The sequence below is a fragment of the Vidua macroura genome, chromosome 1, assembly GCF_024509145.1.
Source record: "Vidua macroura isolate BioBank_ID:100142 chromosome 1, ASM2450914v1, whole genome shotgun sequence".
Taxonomy (NCBI): Eukaryota; Metazoa; Chordata; class Aves; order Passeriformes; family Viduidae; genus Vidua; species Vidua macroura.
This window is the reverse complement of record NC_071571.1, coordinates 98,770,218-98,788,074: the sequence shown is the minus strand read 5'-3', so window position 1 is coordinate 98,788,074 and position 17,857 is coordinate 98,770,218. Positions and strand designations below refer to the sequence as shown.

Below are 17,857 nucleotides of genomic sequence, written 5' to 3'. Positions count from 1 at the left end.
GTACCAGGTAGGGGACAGGGGAATGACTGAGCACTTTCAGGGAGATTGGTTCTGGGGGAAGGGTGGGAAAGCTCAGGGTGTAACACTGGGAGACAATGGGGGGTAAAGGGGCAAACCATTACAGGACTGTTACAAAGAGATAAAAACACAATACAACAAGTATCTTTTCTATCTTTTCCTCTGCCACCCAAAGGTTTCTTCATTTTGGCATTTCTCTGGATTGAAAGTTTTACAGAGCAAAGGAAAAACTCATGCAACAAGTGGAAAAGTTTACTGAGAGCAAAGAGGATGGCTTCATTTTTCCTCTAATATCAAACTGAGTATTTCAGGTAAAGCAAGAAATCTATAGATTTCCCCTAACTTCAGATCTTGTTCTGAAGCCTTGTTTTCAAACCTTGAGGAAAAGAACGGGAAATTTAACAGAAATGGAGTGGAGGGAAGATTTCACAAACCAATTTACTTGCAGAGATTTAGTCCTCACTTTTTAAGAAGTATTACTGGAAAAAAAAAAAAAAAAAGCCCAAAACAACAGAATGTTGTGGTTTTTAAATTTTTATTTTTATTGTCAGTCAGGCAAAGAAATTCTCAGCACATATCTAATGCAGACTTTTGAAACTGTGTAAAAAAACCATGTCACGGAGTTATGATCACTCTACTAGAATATCCAGGCAAATCTTTCTTCTATCGTACTCAGAATTACTATGCAGTTGATAGTGTTGGCATGTTCATAGCTACCATCTGACACCACACTTTTTCAAAATCCTCAGAAGGTTATTCAATCTCATCACATAGGGGCATAAACTACAGTGATACTACTGAAATACTATTGCTACATGGCTGAAGATTCTGCAGCACCAGCAAACTTACCTTACCACAAAACCCCACTAACACTTGCTACTAAAATTAATGGACTACTTACTAAAGAAAAATAATGGAGGGATGGGAGGTGTTGTCAGTAAATCCAAAATTCTTATGAGCAAATCCAAAATTCAGGGATAGTTTCATTATGACAATGTATAATTTCAACTCCTGAAACACCTGGAGAAGGTTAGCATTGGAACAGTACCATCATCTGAAGAAGACGCAGTACATTCCATTCACCTTCTCAAAAACTTTCAGCTGGGAGGACTAGATGTTGGATAACATCATGACTTCCTTTACTAAGTTCAGGTCTAGTGGCAGACTTTTCCTAGCTACACTCAATCAAAAAGGCACAGCTGTGGAATTAGAGCTTTTCCTAATAACCTAAATGCATACAAGGTATGTGAGAAAAATTTTGAAATATGCTATATGAAAAACAGTCAGTTGTGATAGTCAATATATGGTATTGACTATTCATTGAGTTTTGCAGACTTTCTAACATGACCTCTGGATTCTTGATACTAGGTCTGTAATACATCAAGAGTAGTAAAATTAAAATTATTATTTAAAAAAGGAAAAAGGATAAAAAAAAAGATGCAGTTAAACTCTTCAGCTGATTTGTAACCATTAGTTGCTCTGCAACCTCTGCAGTTTTCAGTGTTACACAACTAGGAAACAGTGCACGCAGAACTGACCTGAGTCACAGCAATGCTGGGGTTCAGGGGCCCAATGTCTGTTAGGTGAGACATAAGACACATCTGCTGCCACCTCTGCAGCATCCCAAGGACAGCACATTTCATGCAGGGAGAGAGAATTGCTATGAATGCTGTAGCCCAGGGAGATCTGAGAAATGTGCATTGCAAAAAATCAAGAGAAGAGAGAGTGAAAGCACATCATTTATAAAACAGCTTGACTGAGCAAGGAAGTCTGATTACCTGCACTGTGCCACTATTGTCACGATGGCTCCACAGGGAGCACATTCATTTGTCATTTCCACCGTATCTCAAGACATACAAGTATTACATCGAATGCATCCCTCAGCAGTTGGCTCGCAGCCTGCTTTCTGGCACATCTCAAATGCATAGATAAATGCTCAGGAGCAGCACGATGCTCTTCATCACCCTATTTCTAACCTCTTGTAAAGCATCTGCACACAGGCTTTATTTCACTGGCTTCACGTTTCCCCAGGTTACAGGTATTTGCGTTTGAAATAGGTGAGAGTGCTCCTTGTGGGACTCCAGGGCCTGCGGGACCCTGCCAGAGCCAGGGTACTGCCAGAGGGGCACGACCCGGAGCGAGTCAGGGTGGCATAGGCAGAGGGAGAGGGGGAGGTGGAGCGGGGTAGGGTAGAGTAGCCAGAGCGGGACAAGGTGAAGGAGGAGCGGTTCAAGGAGCTGTAGGGAGGGCGTGTAAGTGTGCCGTAGGTGGCACGGGTCGAGGAGTAGCCCAAGCGCCCCTCGGGGCTCCACAGTGATCGGGAGGTGGGAGCCCATGTGGAGCCAAAGCGAGTGGTGGTCTCATAGGAAGGGCCCCACTGAGAACCACACAGTGAGCGAGAGCCAGAGGTGCCCACAAGCTGGGAGATGGAGCGAGAGGTGGGGGCACAGAGGGAGCGGGCTGTGGGACCTGCCAGGGGGCGCGGGGACGGGGAGCACGGCAGACAGGCAGCAGCCGAGGAGTCCAAGGGCTGAGCGGCAGGCGAGCTGGCAGGGCGGGTGCCCACGGCCACCATCGAGGCAGAGGTGGGCGAGCACAGGGAGTGGGCTGCGGGGGGCCCTACGGGGCGGGGGGCTGGAGAGCACAGCGAGTGGGATGCCGGGGGTCCCACGGGACGGGGGGCTGGGGAACACCGTGAGTGGGATGCAGAGGCACTGCCCACCTGCAGCACTGTTGGGGTGCTGCTACGGTCAGCAGCACGGGGCGCTGGGGAGGCCACTGGGGAGGACATGCTGTGGGCTACGGCGGCATTCAGGGGTTGGGAGGACAGGGTGGCCACTGGGCCACATGGAGGCTGGGTGGTGGGAGAGGGTGTGGAGCTGCAAACAACATGTGAGATGGAGGCACCAGGCACTGAAAGGGGAGTTGGAGGTTGCATGGGATTACCAATGGTGTGGATTACTGGAGAGCACATGGAGTAGGATGGTGGAGCAGACATAGGGACTGCCTGGGTTGCCCCATTGGGACTGGGGCCACCCATGAAGTGGGTCAGCAGCGCACTCACCGCATTATTCGCGGGGACAGAGACAGAATAGGACATCGGCCCCCCTCCACCTCCAGAGGGGTGTGTGGGAGCAGGACCTGTCTCAAACACCACGTGAGGCATAGGGGTGCAAACAGGGTTGGGTGCTGGGGCTGACATGGAGCTGTACATGGATGGACCCATTGGAGCACATGTAGCAGGAGGTACAGTCTCGCATATGACCCGGAAGCCAGGGTCGCATCCCATCTCAAAACCAGGATTGATGCTTGGATTGAAGCCTTGGTTGCAGATGGAGTTGCATAAGGGATGGCCTGCAGGGAGGTACACAAAATCGTACACAGGCTGTCCCCCTGCGCTGCAGTTTGGGTTGCACACTGGGATACATATATATTCACACATGGAGTTGAATGCAGGGTCTGCCACAGGGACAGCCGTTCCGGCTCCCCCAGAGCCGTTCATGGGGACAGAGCCATTCTCACACACTGGGAGTGACCCATTCTGGCTGATGGGCAGGACACCATTCTGGCCTGCAGAGCAACACACTTCAGCTTTGGCACATCCCTTGCAGTAGGCAAACTTGTGGCACCCAAGGTTGGCCAGGAGCCGATGACAGCCAAGCCTGTAAGGTGTAAACTCCACTACAGTCCGTGCCTGTTGGTTGGATGCCAATGTTCCCAAACTGGAGCAAGACAAAGAAGAGAATTAGGACCCTAATCATTAGCACTCAGAGACCTAAGCACTACAAGATGAGCGCACAAATTAAGTTTGATTTGTTATGACAACTATATTATTCTTGTCTTTTTCCAAAAAAGCCCATATTTTCTGTTGTGAAAATTGTGAAAAGCATGGTAAAAGCTTTTATCTCAAGAGAGGATTTGGAAGACTCCCATAGTTCTGTAATTGGAATTGAATAATCATTTGTGGTACTGACTTGAATTCTTAAAAAATGTAGCACCCTTCTGCCTCAAAGGTGTATTTATTGCTTACCATTTCCAGCAGTTAGACAGGGCAGCTTTGTGGAATCCAGTTCATTACTATTCAGTGAGAGCAATTCTTAATTTCTTGCCCTCAAAACTAGTCATACTTTTGTCAGTTCTCCTTGTCATGAAGAGAAGCAATGCATATTAATGAACAGCTACTTTTCCTAGAATGTTACAGCATCTTGGAAGCTTCCAGTTTCCTATGATTAACGTGTTATGAGCTTAGAATGCATATTGCTATTTCTCACTGTTGTTCTCTAATTTTTCCTCTATGTGGTTAGTGCCAGTTCATGAATATTTAGAGGAATTTTATTATAAACTCAATAGGATGGTAAGGGATGGGGGACCTAGCAAGTACTTCTTGTAAAGAGAAGTGTGCAGACAGATATTTGATGCACCCACTTAAATTAAATCTTGAGAAAAATGAAGCAGCAGCATTCCTTGCCAGCTTTAAATGATCAGTTTCAAGAGGAGTGAGGCATTTAATGGAGTCTCAAACTAATAAGAGGCAAAATGCCCTGTTCATGTGCTAAATGTCAAAAATATCAGAACTATTGTCTCTGTCAAAACCTGTTGTGAACTTGCACACCTTAGTCAACCCCCAATATTATCCCCATTTCAAGAACTGATGAACTTACTCAATAGTCATCGGCTCTTTGAATAAACCACAGCCTTCTAATGTCATTACACAATTCTTCATATCTTCCTGGAGAGGATTACAGAAGGAGATCTCTGCTGTACATGGTACTTTCAGTCTGGGTTGGCTCAGAAGCTAGTTAAAAAAGAAACAAAAACATTTTATGTTTTTTAGTCCTTAAAAAATTGACAATGATGTAAATAAATGGAAGGAAAAAATTTAAAAGGATTATTAATGTGCATTTCTTTCTGACTTGCTTCTATGATGTCTATACATTTCTAAGTCACCTGTTTTACTTTAAAAATCACTAAATCACCAATCTCACTAAATTAAAAAAAAAACAATAAGATAAAAGAAAAATGTAAAGTATTTCAAGTTTATTGGCATTGTACTTAGGAAGTGGCCAATAAGAGCTCCCAGGTCTGTCCCTTAGATCCCAAATTTCATAATTAAAGTTACTTACCTTTACAATAACAGGTGGTCTGTTGACCACAATATCCCTGCTCACCATCAGAATTTCTCCACACTCAGGGTCTGAGACAGCAACTACTTTCATAATGTTGTGATCACAGAGATAAGGTCCGTATTGATTATATGATATACACAGTGGAATTTTTTTCACTGTAAAACAAATTTATTTCTTTTATTTTCCTGAATTTTTAATTAATATTCCCACTTTCCTTCCTCCTAAAGTTTAACTCCTACTTACAATGCCTTAACTAAATATTAAGTTATCATGACATCTTTGAAAATAGACAGAATTTTTCCTGACTTAGGGTGATACATTGCTATTTTCAGCAATCAGTTTCACAGTTTTCAATTCATCTATTAGTGAATTTTCAGGATTAGTTGATGATGATGATAATTATTATGCAAAATTTGGAATCTTTCCTTCCAGTGCAATTCTTAAATCAATAATTCAAATACAGGCAAATTAAAGCCTCATAAAACAGAATTTTAATATCAGCCTGAAATTTTGTTTTATAATGATCTGGTATAATGAAAGAGATCTTTTTTCTTCCAGAAAAAGACATTAACCTTGGAAACAGGTGTTTATGTTCTGCTACACATTTGTACTTCCCAGCATATGGTATGCCTAGGCCTCTAAGCAAGTGTTTTACACTGGCTGATATCTTCTGGCCAAAGGAAACATTGCTTTTCTGATAGACAATTGCAGCTTTATCTTTGTACTGAGTATAGGGTCCAGAATTGAAATTTTAATGAAACATTTTTTTTTAACTACCATAAGAATCTCTGAACCTTGAGAAATTAAGGAAAGACTACAATTTATCTGTCACCATACATGTCGTATTGACATGGTGTTGATTTTTGAGTGATCACTTTAAAGGGAATTCAGCTGTCGATATTTAACACTGTACACATCTCATTTCCCATCACTATTAGGAAGTCTCCACAAATCCTAAAAACCAACTAGCTCCTAAAAATAACAGAGTATTAGACAATTGCACCCTCTTACCTTCCCTTGGACCCAATGTGACATTCACACTGTCTTTCCAAAATTGATCCATTGGGCAACCACTGTAGGTTATAATTTGTGCGCACAAATTAAACTTCAGGGTTTTGTTCTCATTACGCAAATTTTCAAGCAGCCAGTTCAGTTGGACATCTTCACCATACATTGGGCAGTTGGCCATCTTTAACCTCATGTTAATTCCGGAGTCACTCAGAAATGGGTTTTTCAGAGACGATAACTCTCTGTCGATATGACAGTTGGAAGCATTGCAATACCCTGGGTGAATTCTTCTGTAAGCCCGGTAATAGGCTTCTTTGTTTTTCACAGAACCTGTTGAAGAAGATATATGATAATGAATCTGCTGGAGGCGCAAGAACCCTATTATTATTCTACCCAAATAATAAAGATAATTAAATTTACTGCTTCTTCTTCCTGAAACGCAAAGTAGCAGGTTGTTGTAGAACAAATGCACCAAATAATGAAATACGAGATACAGCAGACTGAATGCACAGAAGAAAATTAACACCTCAGGGAAAAAAAAAAATATATATATATAAACCTTATTTTACTTTTAAGTGGTTAAATATAAAAATGGTCATGTAAATCTCAAAATGTATAGTTAGTACAAAACTCAAAATATAACCCTTTAAAAGGCTATGGGTGAATATGAGATGCTACCATTCTTTCTAAAGACAAAATACACCACTAAAACAAAGAAACTATCAATTGTTTTCCTACCAACCAACCAAAAATAAACAAAAAAAAAAACCCACAGAGCTTGCAAATGTACAATTAGCTGTGATCTATTGCTCATTCCTTTATGCAATTTTGCTGGTTGAACTCCTCCCATCTACTGGAATAACAAAATCAGTAATCCATGGCCCAAAGTAAGAACAGCAGAATATGCTAATAATACATGAATTTAGTAAGTAGGCATATTTTCTGACAGTCCTAGTACAAGAAGCAACAAGTAAGGTGTTAATCCTAGGTTTAGAAGAATAAGGGTTTTTTTTAAGATTATCTCGAGTCTGCTAATATTTTAAACTACTTTAAAGGTGAGACCAAGGAATGCATCTCCTGTGAGGAGCGTCTAAGAATTTTGGCTTTGTCTAGTTTGGAGAAAAGGAGGCTGAGCAGTGACCTCATTGTTCTTCCTAGCTTCCTGAGAAGAGGAAGTGGAAGGGGAGATGCTGAGCTCTTTTTCCTGGTGTCCAATGACAGGAAGCATGGGAATGGTTCAAAGCTGCAGCAGGGAAGGTTTAGACTAGAATTTCTTTATTGTGAGGCTGGTCAAACAGTAGAACAGGCTTCCTAGAGAGGTGGTTGATGGGCCATGGTTCTCAGTGCCTTAAAAAGAGGTATTTAATAGTATGTTTTGACTTTCACTCAGTCCTGACATGTGAGGTAGTTGGACGAGATGGTCATTGTAGGTCCTTCCAGCTGAAATATGCTATCCTATCCTATCCTATCCTATCCTATCCTATCCTATCCTATCCTAATTAGTATGTGCTTTGTTTAAATCATCTAAATATATTTAGAAGTTTTAAAATCAAGATCTTTGAAGAGAAGAGCATCTGCCTCTTTCTCAAAAATGAAAAGACAATTTCAGATTATTTTGCACATTTAAACACAGGAGAGATTACTTTGATACTTTTAGCCTGTAAAATTTCCTCTAACCCATTCAATATGTTTTCATCATACCTAGTTCATACTTGTAAGCTCCAGTGATATCTTCAAATTGCTCACTGCCAACACTCTTGGTGATTAGACGTTGTCCACATGGCCACGTGTCACAGAAAAATTTTGTTCTTTTGGCATTGTTTTGGGAAAGCCAGCCAACATAGTTTGAATTTACTCGAGAAAACATATGATGACCATCATAATCCAAGTCCAGTTCCCCTTCCCTGATGCTTCGAACCCATGTAGGACCACTGCAAGCTGAACCTAAACCAGAGAACAAAAATGTTGTAACATTTGTTGCAAATGTAAAAATGTTGTAATCGTAACCTGAATAGTAGGGAAACTCAGCAATGTAATCTGACGAAAATTATTCCAATTATAGCAAAATTACCTCTGCCTGTTTCCAGAGGTGTTGGATCCAGACACTGCCAGTCACCACAGCACTGATTTATATCTCTACGAGCCATCCAAGACTCATTCCAGCAGTGGTATCGCCTGTAGAATGAAGAAACATACAGTTAAACATGTCTCTTGGATTACCAAGTTTAATGCCTATGACAGAGGAAAAACATGTCAGCAATAATTTTTTAATCAACTGAAGATTTTGTATGTCTTAACAGTGTCAATGACGTTTGTGATAGGAGTGGTTTTGTTTGCTTTATATCACTCAGACTGGAAATTTGTTCCAGAACCCCACAAACCTGATGGCAAAACATGTTTCTTTTAGTAGATAACATGACAACACAGTTCTTTTGTTTAAGTTGAAAGGAATTGAAAGGTTTATAAGAATGAAGCAATCCATTACAAGGAACATCAGGAAGACAACATAGGTATCAATCAAGTGATTATGAATAAAGATAAAAGTCCAAATTAGTGATAAATTTTCCCTAGCATTTAACGATCTGCTTTATACTTTTACAGCTACTAAGCTGGATGGCCTTATTTTTTTCAGCTGAGAAGGATAAGCAGGCAGCATGGATTCTCACAAGAGGTTTTGCTTTTTTCTTTTTTGAAAATCTACATTGAGTAAACTGCCTCTTTAGTAATGTCATGGTTTTGAAATGCATTATTAGGAAACTGAAGAGCATTACCCCAATAAAGAAAGAGATACACCAAAGAGAGACACTGATGTGCTAGATTTATACCAGTTTTTCTATCATGTAACTTTTTAAAAGGGCAAAAGAGCTTTATATTTTTCTTATTTACCATAGTTTGTCTTTGCCACACAGGTTTTTACCAGTAGAGTCAAAAATTTCATTGATACCAAGGGGATTCTCAATTGAGCAAGGAAAACAGAAGCTTGTGACAACACGGCTTGGAATTCCCAAACACCTCATCACTGTAAGAAAAAAATATTAATGAATAATTACAAATCACAATTAGTCAGGCAAATCCTTAATTTTATTTTATAAATAATTATCTTATATTTTAATTTGCAGTTATAGGAACACAATGGATAGGAAGCAATATTTGGGATGCAGTATCTTCAAAATTCTTTTTAGTTCTTGAAAAGCAGTTTGAAAAAAAGCCTAGCAGAAAGGAATATTTTATTACTCTTCCATCTTAAAATAAAAACCAAAAACATCCAAAAAAACAGATGTTTTAAGTTCAGAAATAATTAACCTGATTCCGCACTAATAAAACAATTTTTTTTAATAAATAGTTTGGTATATATAGATTCATCTACAGGACTTCAATTTAACTTTCTTTATTCAATGTAGAAGCAGGTTCAGTAGATAAATGGTATAGAGCTGGAACTCAGATCTTCTGTCTGTAGAGTTTAGCGCACTATTATCTAATCTTTTGCATTAAAAGGAGAATATAGCCTAATGCTCTTGTGTTTTGGAGGAGACATTACTAGAGATCTTCCTGTTCATTACTTAGTGGTTTTTCTCATCCTTCAAACATCACCCAAAGCATAAATTTTGTCTCCACAATGGGGTTGTGCTAGACCACCTTTACAGGTCCCTTCCAACCCCAACTATTCTATGATTCAATGATGCTGCACTTGCTCTGTGTTTTAATAAAAGTTTCAGTATTGATAACTGCATAATATAAAGGTCACAGAGAAGACAGAACTACTTTTCTTGCTCTTCAGCTTGTATAAGAAAGTAAAAGGTTGATAATCAACACTATATCAGGAGCATGAGAAAAATATTCAATTTCTTTTCTAGTAAAATGCTTATGAGTTAAATTCTTCAAGTAGTTTTTAGGGTCAGAAGTTTTTGATCCTTGTTTTCTTTCTTCTTTTCTCTATAAACTAGGTAAGGGCAAACTGAAATATCATACCTGTGCACATTACTGAAGCAAGAGATCCACAGTACCCATATCTGACCGGCCTGCATCTACCACTGTACCACTGCTGTAGAATAGGGACACTTCCATTCCAGGAAAATGGCTTTGTTCCTTTTAGGTAATCATTGTTTTCTGGAATCTTCATGATACTGTTAGTGGTATGGCTGCTTATCTAGAAAAAGGAAAGAAAAACTACCTTTTCAAATGGTTGACCATGTCTTCACGTTCTAAGCATGTCTCAAAATCATCAGAAATTAGCATTAAAAGTTTAAGTTTCCTGTGACTCTGAGCACAGGAAGGATTTGCTCTGCTCACCTGCTGTGTTAGATTACCATGCAGTTTGTCCTTCTACAATATAATGAAGTGTGACCTGATCTATTCAGAGGTCTCACACCCCCACAGATCTTACCATGTGATTCACCACCATGCTGACATGCACAGGGTCATTGCGCCAACAGTGGTCACGATCAGAGCCGTGATGGTAACTCGCACCCATATCTAAGATCTTCAAGCAGATATCCAGAATCCCATCTTCAAACTGAGGAAAAAGATGACAAAATCATAGGAATAGGCATCATGGTATGCTGATGTTGCTAAAGTACCTTTCTTATCAATAATCCAGTCTTTTTCAGTTGCCTTTATATGAGTTGCCCTCTCACCTCTCCTGCCCTTTTTTTTTTTTTTTTTTTTTTCCTTTTGTTAAATCAAGCACAGCTCCTAATGGTCTGCATGGTAATGCCTATCTGCCTAAGGAAAACCAAAGGCAAAAACATGTCATTTTTACTTATATTTGACCAACGGAATAATTTTCCTTCTGAATCATAATGTTTGTTTCACCTGTTCCCAGAACATTGTGAAACTTCCCTCATTTTACTAGATAAAACTTTGTTCCAGTTATTTGGGCTACAGTGAAATTCTCAGATATTTTGGTTTGTGTATGCATAGTCTGAACTGATCCTAAAAACCTTTGCACTACAAATAGAGCTTACACTTCTGAAAAAATACAAACAACACTTCATTTATCAGTATATAGATGTCATCTATTTCTGAACAAGTGTTAAAAAAATACTTGTCCAAAGTGCCATGGTCGAGAGGTTATGTGCTTGTGGACTCCTTCATATAGTATTCCATGTTCATTCAAAACATATTCTTCTCTCTGGGCCTGATTGTCCAAATATACAGGGTCATCTGGAAAAGATGAAGAGCTTTCATTCAGACAAAATATTCCTTTCTAGTACTTCTGTGTTTCCGCATCACTGGATCCCTCTTTCCTTTCCTACCAGTTTTTGATGTATACTTTTATGTTGAAGGTTGTGGGCTCTTTAAGCACTCACAGACAATTCATTCCTACTTACACCTAGATAATATCTTTATTAAGTCTCTCTCTGCTGTAGAACACATGAATGGAAGAGCTTGCAATTTATCTTCACACTAAGCTGTTCTACAAGTCAAACACTCAGCAACACAGAGTTGTGTATCTGATTTAGATCAAATCAGCACAATGTGAATATTTGTCATGTAATGATTTTGGTGAGATCCTACAGACTCCAGAATTGCTTGCTACCTGAGCCAGATCTACAGACTTTAATTTGTGTTTGCACTGTATTATTTTATGATGACAACACAGTATTCACAGCATTACAAAATGGCTGAAGTTGGAAGGGGCCTCTGGAGGTGATCTGGTCCAACCTCCAGCCACTTTCCCAGGCTACATCCAGATGTTTTTTTAATATCTCCAAGGATGGAGACTCCACAACCTCTCTGGGCAACCTGTGCTAGTGCTCAGTCACTCTCAGAGCAAAAATGTGTTTCCTGATGAAGAGGAAACTTCCCAATGCTTTCTATCCTGTCAAGATACTGCAATAGTTGTGGGGAAAAATTATACCTCACCCCTACCACCACTAAAGAAACAAATCAAAACAATGGCTTGAGACAGTCTTGAACTTGGAGGAAAAAGATTAAAAAGAACAGAATTAAATCTCTCCTTGATTCTCATTGTTTCTGTTACTACATCCTTTACACACCAGCTAAATAATAAATATCTTAAACAGTTTTCTTAAAACAATCTGATTGTTATTAGAGTTCTTACCTGCACACCAAGGGTTAAAAAGGACATAAAAATCTCCAAGACACCGCTGATATGTGTGACCACAAGATGTGATTTGCATATTGAGAATATACCGGCCAATGCAGACATTGGAAGGAGGGAATACGCTGATACTGATGCATTTTGGCTGATGAACTTTGTAGGAAGCACTCCAGCAGGTTTGATCCAGACATCTGCCCATTGGGAAGGTGCATTTTGTCTCATTTGATTCACAGGGTCTGAGGCCTTTCCAGGAAAATAAAAACCACTTCCATCAGACTACTAAACAAAGCATATGTAAAAGGCTAGTAATTTGCTTAGGCATCATTTGCAAGGCGAAGCTCCCAAGGGTGGATTTCTTTTTAACTTGTCACTTCTCTAGCAGAGTGAGAAAACTTTACATATTAGAAGAACTGCATGATTTAGGGGAAGGTAGTCTCTTCACATGGAACATGACTAGGTTATGGGAATATGAAGACTATGAAAGAAGTCTTCTGAAGTCTATGGGAAATATTATTAATCGGCAAAGGACTAGAAAAGTCTACAGAGTGTTTGGGAATGACTACCTGTCTCCACGGTGAAAGCAGCCTGGTCCACGGAGTCATCCCATTCCCGATTTTGGAAGCGAGCATATAAGCTAAAGGCTTGCCCTCTCCTTATTATCTGTCTGTCAGTTCCGAAGAAATGGGTATTATGTATTTGACAGTTGGAAGGACAGTTCAAATCGACTTCTCCCAGCTCAATAACTGCAGGACAGAGAAAGGAGCACAAAGAAAAAAAACCATATAATTAAGTTCCCAGCTTTGACTGTGGTTAAGATTAGGTGAAAGAGGAGACAACCATGAAAGACAGAGATAACTCTTTCAAAATTCCTTCAAGACTTTGTTCAAAATTCAGCAAGACTGAAATTGAGACATACATCCATAAAAGTTCCTTTACAAGTTCACCACTTTCCTAGCTTGCAGATGGAAACTTGTCTAATCCTTTTATTTTTGTAGCTGCGCTACAAGTTTCACTTCTTTTATATAGTGCCTGATTATATTATAAATACCTGATGCTGAAGGCTAATATTAGTATCTCTACTTGAAAAGTTGACTTTGCATTGTAATATTCTCTCCACACATTACAACATGCTGTCTACAGACAGTTAGAGTTTTGTACATGCTATCATTTAAGATGTTCAGGTTTTTTAAAAAATTAAATAGAATAAATAAAAAACTTGATAACATGTATGTATGTGAAAGCTTAAGTGGCACTGCAAATGATTTATGAAAGAAAAAAGAGATATGTATAAACATCTATCCAAAACTTAAAATAATTTTAAATATGCATGTAAATGTTTCAGTCTGCACTCCCAAAGTCCTAAAAAAGTTTGCAGATATCTTTGAGGAACTTAATGGAGAATGAAATAGTCACAAATTGTGGCATTTTAAAATGCTGACAATCTATCCTAGGTGCTGTGATTGGCTTGACAAAAATCTCAGCTCATTCCCCTTTTAGGCATCCTGCCTGCATATCAGTCATTTAATAGAAGTAATTATGACACTGGTGCCAGAAGGATGGGTGGCAACATTCATCTTTACTTATTTGCATACAACTTTTTATTTTCCAAAATTCTTCATTCTAACTGAAGATGATGGGAGCCAGATTCTCAGCAGTTTTGGAAATTGGGTTTACTGATGTACAAGGTCTTGCATATTATTATAATTTTAAAGGGTTAAGTTTGGTCCTAGTAAGCCTACAGAAAAATCTAACAATGCAGCTTCTCTAACTACGTGGGTACCTACAGAATTAATATTTAAGGGAAAATAATTTTTCCCATCCAGAACCAAGGGTGTATCCACACAAGGGAAGACTCATAGCTAAGCCCTTGGGATCAGGACATTTTTAACAGAAAACAGTGGAGTTTCCCAGGATCACATTCTGAATTAAATAATAATTTAAATTAATTGGGGGGGGGGGGGTGTTATAGGTAGGGAAGAGGTAAAAAAAAAAAAAAAAAAAAAAAAGGCAGTTTTTTCTAATTTGTTTTCCTTGAATAAAAATAATCTTATTTGTCATCCAACTGTTCAAACTTGGTCATGCATTGGTCATTCAGATCTTCAACAGAGATCAGCAACAAATGCAGAGCTGGGTGCTACTCATGATAAAAATTTGCACACGATCAACAATAACCAAAAAATACAGGAGTGCATTACATCATTGTTGCTCATGAATACAACATACCTGCTGACAAGAATGAGCAACAGAACTGAACTGAAAATCTTATATCTTAATGAGAGTTGTCCATAACACAAAGTATTCTGGTCAAATAGAAAGTACTTATAGCACACACAGCAAATTCCTGTGGTCAAGAACACTGAAAGAACCTGATCCTTGCCTGGTCTCTGGAGGTGTTTATAAACCAAGACAACTACTCTTCATCCACTCAGTAATCCAGCTGAACTGGAACATCAGGGAGTTGAGGTATTACATTTCCCAGGGAAGTTCTCTAAAGTCAGCCCACAGTTTGCTTATCAGATTTAAGTATCGCAACTGGATCACAAAGGAGCTAATGATTACTTTCTTAAGCAAAGACAGCTTGGAAAAAATACAAAAGCCAATTCAGTTTCACATTTCTTACTGGTTCTCTGCCTCTGGTAGAAACCTGATCATCAATACAGTCACAGGTTTTCCTCTATCAATTCATATTCTTCCTTCATTCAGGAAAGAATACTTCAGGTATTCATTGGAAAATAATTGCTTCTAGCATGAGAATACTGAAAGCTAGCACTCTGTAACTTAAGCTGGAAATAAAATTTATTCTTTTCCATGCTATTTCCTATTTTCAGAATTGGCTGTTGTTTCACTAAATCTTTTCCATAGCTCTCTTTTTTCTTCATAGTAGTTTTTTTCAAAAGTTGTTTTTTCCCCTTTCTCACTAGTTCCACAAAGAACATCCAAACATTCATGTAATCCCTACACAAAAATATGTGCAATTTTTTAGGTCTGTATACATGATCATTTAATTATTTCTGTTTTCAGTCCTGGTTTAAAGGATATTAAAATTTCAAGACACTTACCTTCCATTTTTCTTCTACATGTACTGGTATCTGAAGCACAATACTGGTGGAGATACCAGCTCCTCAGCAAGACGCACTGCAAGGTCTGGCTGATCTCCTCTGCCAACCAACCTAATTTCCTCTCAGTAACACTTATATTCAGAACTAAGAGGCCGTCACACGTGTTGCATCAACAAAATACCAGTTTTAAAAGAGGCCCCACCCATGTGTCTACTGATGCTCATAAATGATTCATTTTAACTTCCAGCATTATTAGGGAGAGTCCTGTGGCTGAAGGGAGGGAAGAGATCTTGGTAACCTCACCTGTAGCACAGTGCTCTCGGTTTCCCACAGCTTGCCCTGTCTCAAAAATACTTTAAAGCCAGGATGAATCTAAACACATTTCAGGGTAAGCCATTATTTGTAGCCATCCAAAGTTGCCGTAAATACCAGCACCTACTGTTCCCTTCTAGCTAGAGATCTTCAGACAGCTGTGGAAAACAATAAGGAACACTAGACTAAAGCTGAATTTGCACTCTCAGAATATGATAAGCAGTTGACATTTTTAGCATAATGTAAGCAGAAAGCCCAGCTTTCAGACAGTCTGCACACTGCTACCTCCAAGGGGAGGTCAGAAGAAAAATGATCAGTCACAAACTTTTCCAACTAAATTGTAAAATATGCAGAGAGCATTGAAGTTGACAATAAAATTTAAACTAAAAATTACATAAGTTGTTTATACTATGTATGTATTTATTTCCTAGAACACAGTTTTGCAGCTTAACTTACTCCACCTCCCTTCTCCTGAAATTTTGAAAACCATTCCTAACAATACCTGTGAACAAAAACCATGTTAATGCCTTAACACAAAATTTGTGCTATTTTATTTAGGTTCCAGACATATTTAATAAAATAAAACAAAACAAAACAACCACAACAGTGTTTTCTTTGTACTTTCAGTGATGAGTACTTTAGCCTGCAAATAGGAGACACGGATTGAAATTTCTTCTGGCAAAACCAGAACAAACATGTGCTACTAGTTTCCTCCTATCCTTCTTATGCCTCTGTGCCAAGCTTTACTCCATAAGCTATCTTTTGAATTCCTCAAAGTTATTCTTTAGATTGAAAAAAAAAAAAAAAAAAACTAACCCTAAAATAAAACAAAAAATAACCCCAAACCAAGAAAAGCTAAATACAAAAATCATTCATTGATATAAAAAGATTCAGACGCAATGACTGAAGTTCAGTGATTTGCATAACTTCCTGGATTCTAGACAGTGCTTTAAGAAATCATGAAAAGAAAAAGCTTAACAAACAGTGAAATAACTTAGTAAGCATAACCTAAGAGCTCAGGTATTGTGAAATAACTTCAGAGAAATTAAAGCAAAGAAAAAAATCAGCACATCAACAGTGGGTTTGGAAGAGAGCAGTTAAAAAAGTTTTTATGACTGATGCATATGAAAGTGAATGTAATTTTCAGTGTGTTCATATTTTGAAAATTGTAAATGTTTGGCTAGTCAGTAGACAGACATAAAAAAGTCTGAATCCTAAGTAGTTCATTCACCTCTTATATATCTGAAAGATTTTTTTCTTAGTATTTGCCATTTGACTATTAAAATTCAACTCACTGAAAAATGGAAAATTAAGACAACCACTCTTCCATAAGAAATAATTTATCAGCTATATACACATAATCAACTTTCAATCAGCCTGCAAAATGGGAATGGTAGTGGTCAAGTCAGCCACCAGAGACCTGCCTAGAAGCAGATGCACATACTTTCATTCAGAGAACAGAAGAGTACCAAAGTTGGTCACAGTTTCCAAGAATATATTAAAATCCCCTCAAATCTAGTTCAAATCTTCTGACTGAAATATCTTGGTAAATGAAAGCCTGTGACAAATAAAAGAAAACAAATAAGCATCAGTAAGTGGCTGCACCTGTGGGTTCAAAGAGACTTAATTAAGCATTTAAAATAATAAAGACCTGAATCAGGAGAAGAACACTTTCTGTATGCATATGAGTCACTGGCTTTAGTAAGTATGCTTGCTTGGATCCTTGAAGCTGCTTTGGTGCCTATCTGTCTCTGCAGGATCATTATATAGATGCCCAGCCCCAAAGCAAAGCCTCCCAGATACCCAAGTTCCTGCCTATCGGTGTCTGCAGAGCCATCCAATTGCTGCTGCCAGCTCACAGCTATCAGACTGGTTGGTCCTCTCACTTAAGCCCAAGCCTCATGCACCCAAAGTAAGAATCTTTAACAAGGCAGAAAATCATAGTATTCTGGCTCTCTCTTTATGCACTCAGTCTGTTCTTACTCCTTTTGCCTACTAAGCCCTGCATCATAATTCCTTGCATTCGGGTCATCCATGCAACAGGGCCACCACAACTAAAAAGAGCCATAGGAAACTGAGTACAAACAGGAAACACAGATATGGTTCAAAGAAAGGTTTTGCCTCTCAGTTTATGGCCTCTCTGATGTGTCCCAACTACTGACTTCCAAGGCAGGTTGCTGACATCTGTCCAAAGTCTCCTCCTGGATAGAAACAGTTCCTCTTCCTGCCTGACAGGGAGATTGCCAAGCTGAGGCTGGTGATCCCTTGGT

The 17,857-nt window shown here is 39.0% G+C and overlaps 1 protein-coding gene across 1 annotated transcript; it reads right to left on the bottom strand.

The window, feature by feature from the left end:
- Positions 1-536: 536 nt before the first annotated feature.
- Positions 537-15,282, bottom strand: LOC128806911 (protein-glutamine gamma-glutamyltransferase 5-like). Its single transcript, XM_053976831.1, has 13 exons — positions 15,276-15,282; positions 12,780-12,959; positions 12,217-12,459; positions 11,197-11,315; positions 10,537-10,665; positions 10,122-10,299; positions 9,039-9,171; positions 8,224-8,327; positions 7,854-8,096; positions 6,156-6,482; positions 5,142-5,299; positions 4,680-4,813; positions 537-3,740 (listed from the first exon to the last, which is right to left on the bottom strand). The coding sequence occupies exons 1-13, from the start codon at positions 15,280-15,282 to the stop codon at positions 2,051-2,053; spliced, it is 3,645 nt and encodes a 1,214-aa protein (XP_053832806.1). The 3' UTR covers positions 537-2,050.
- Between the last annotated feature and the right edge of the window lie 2,575 nt (positions 15,283-17,857).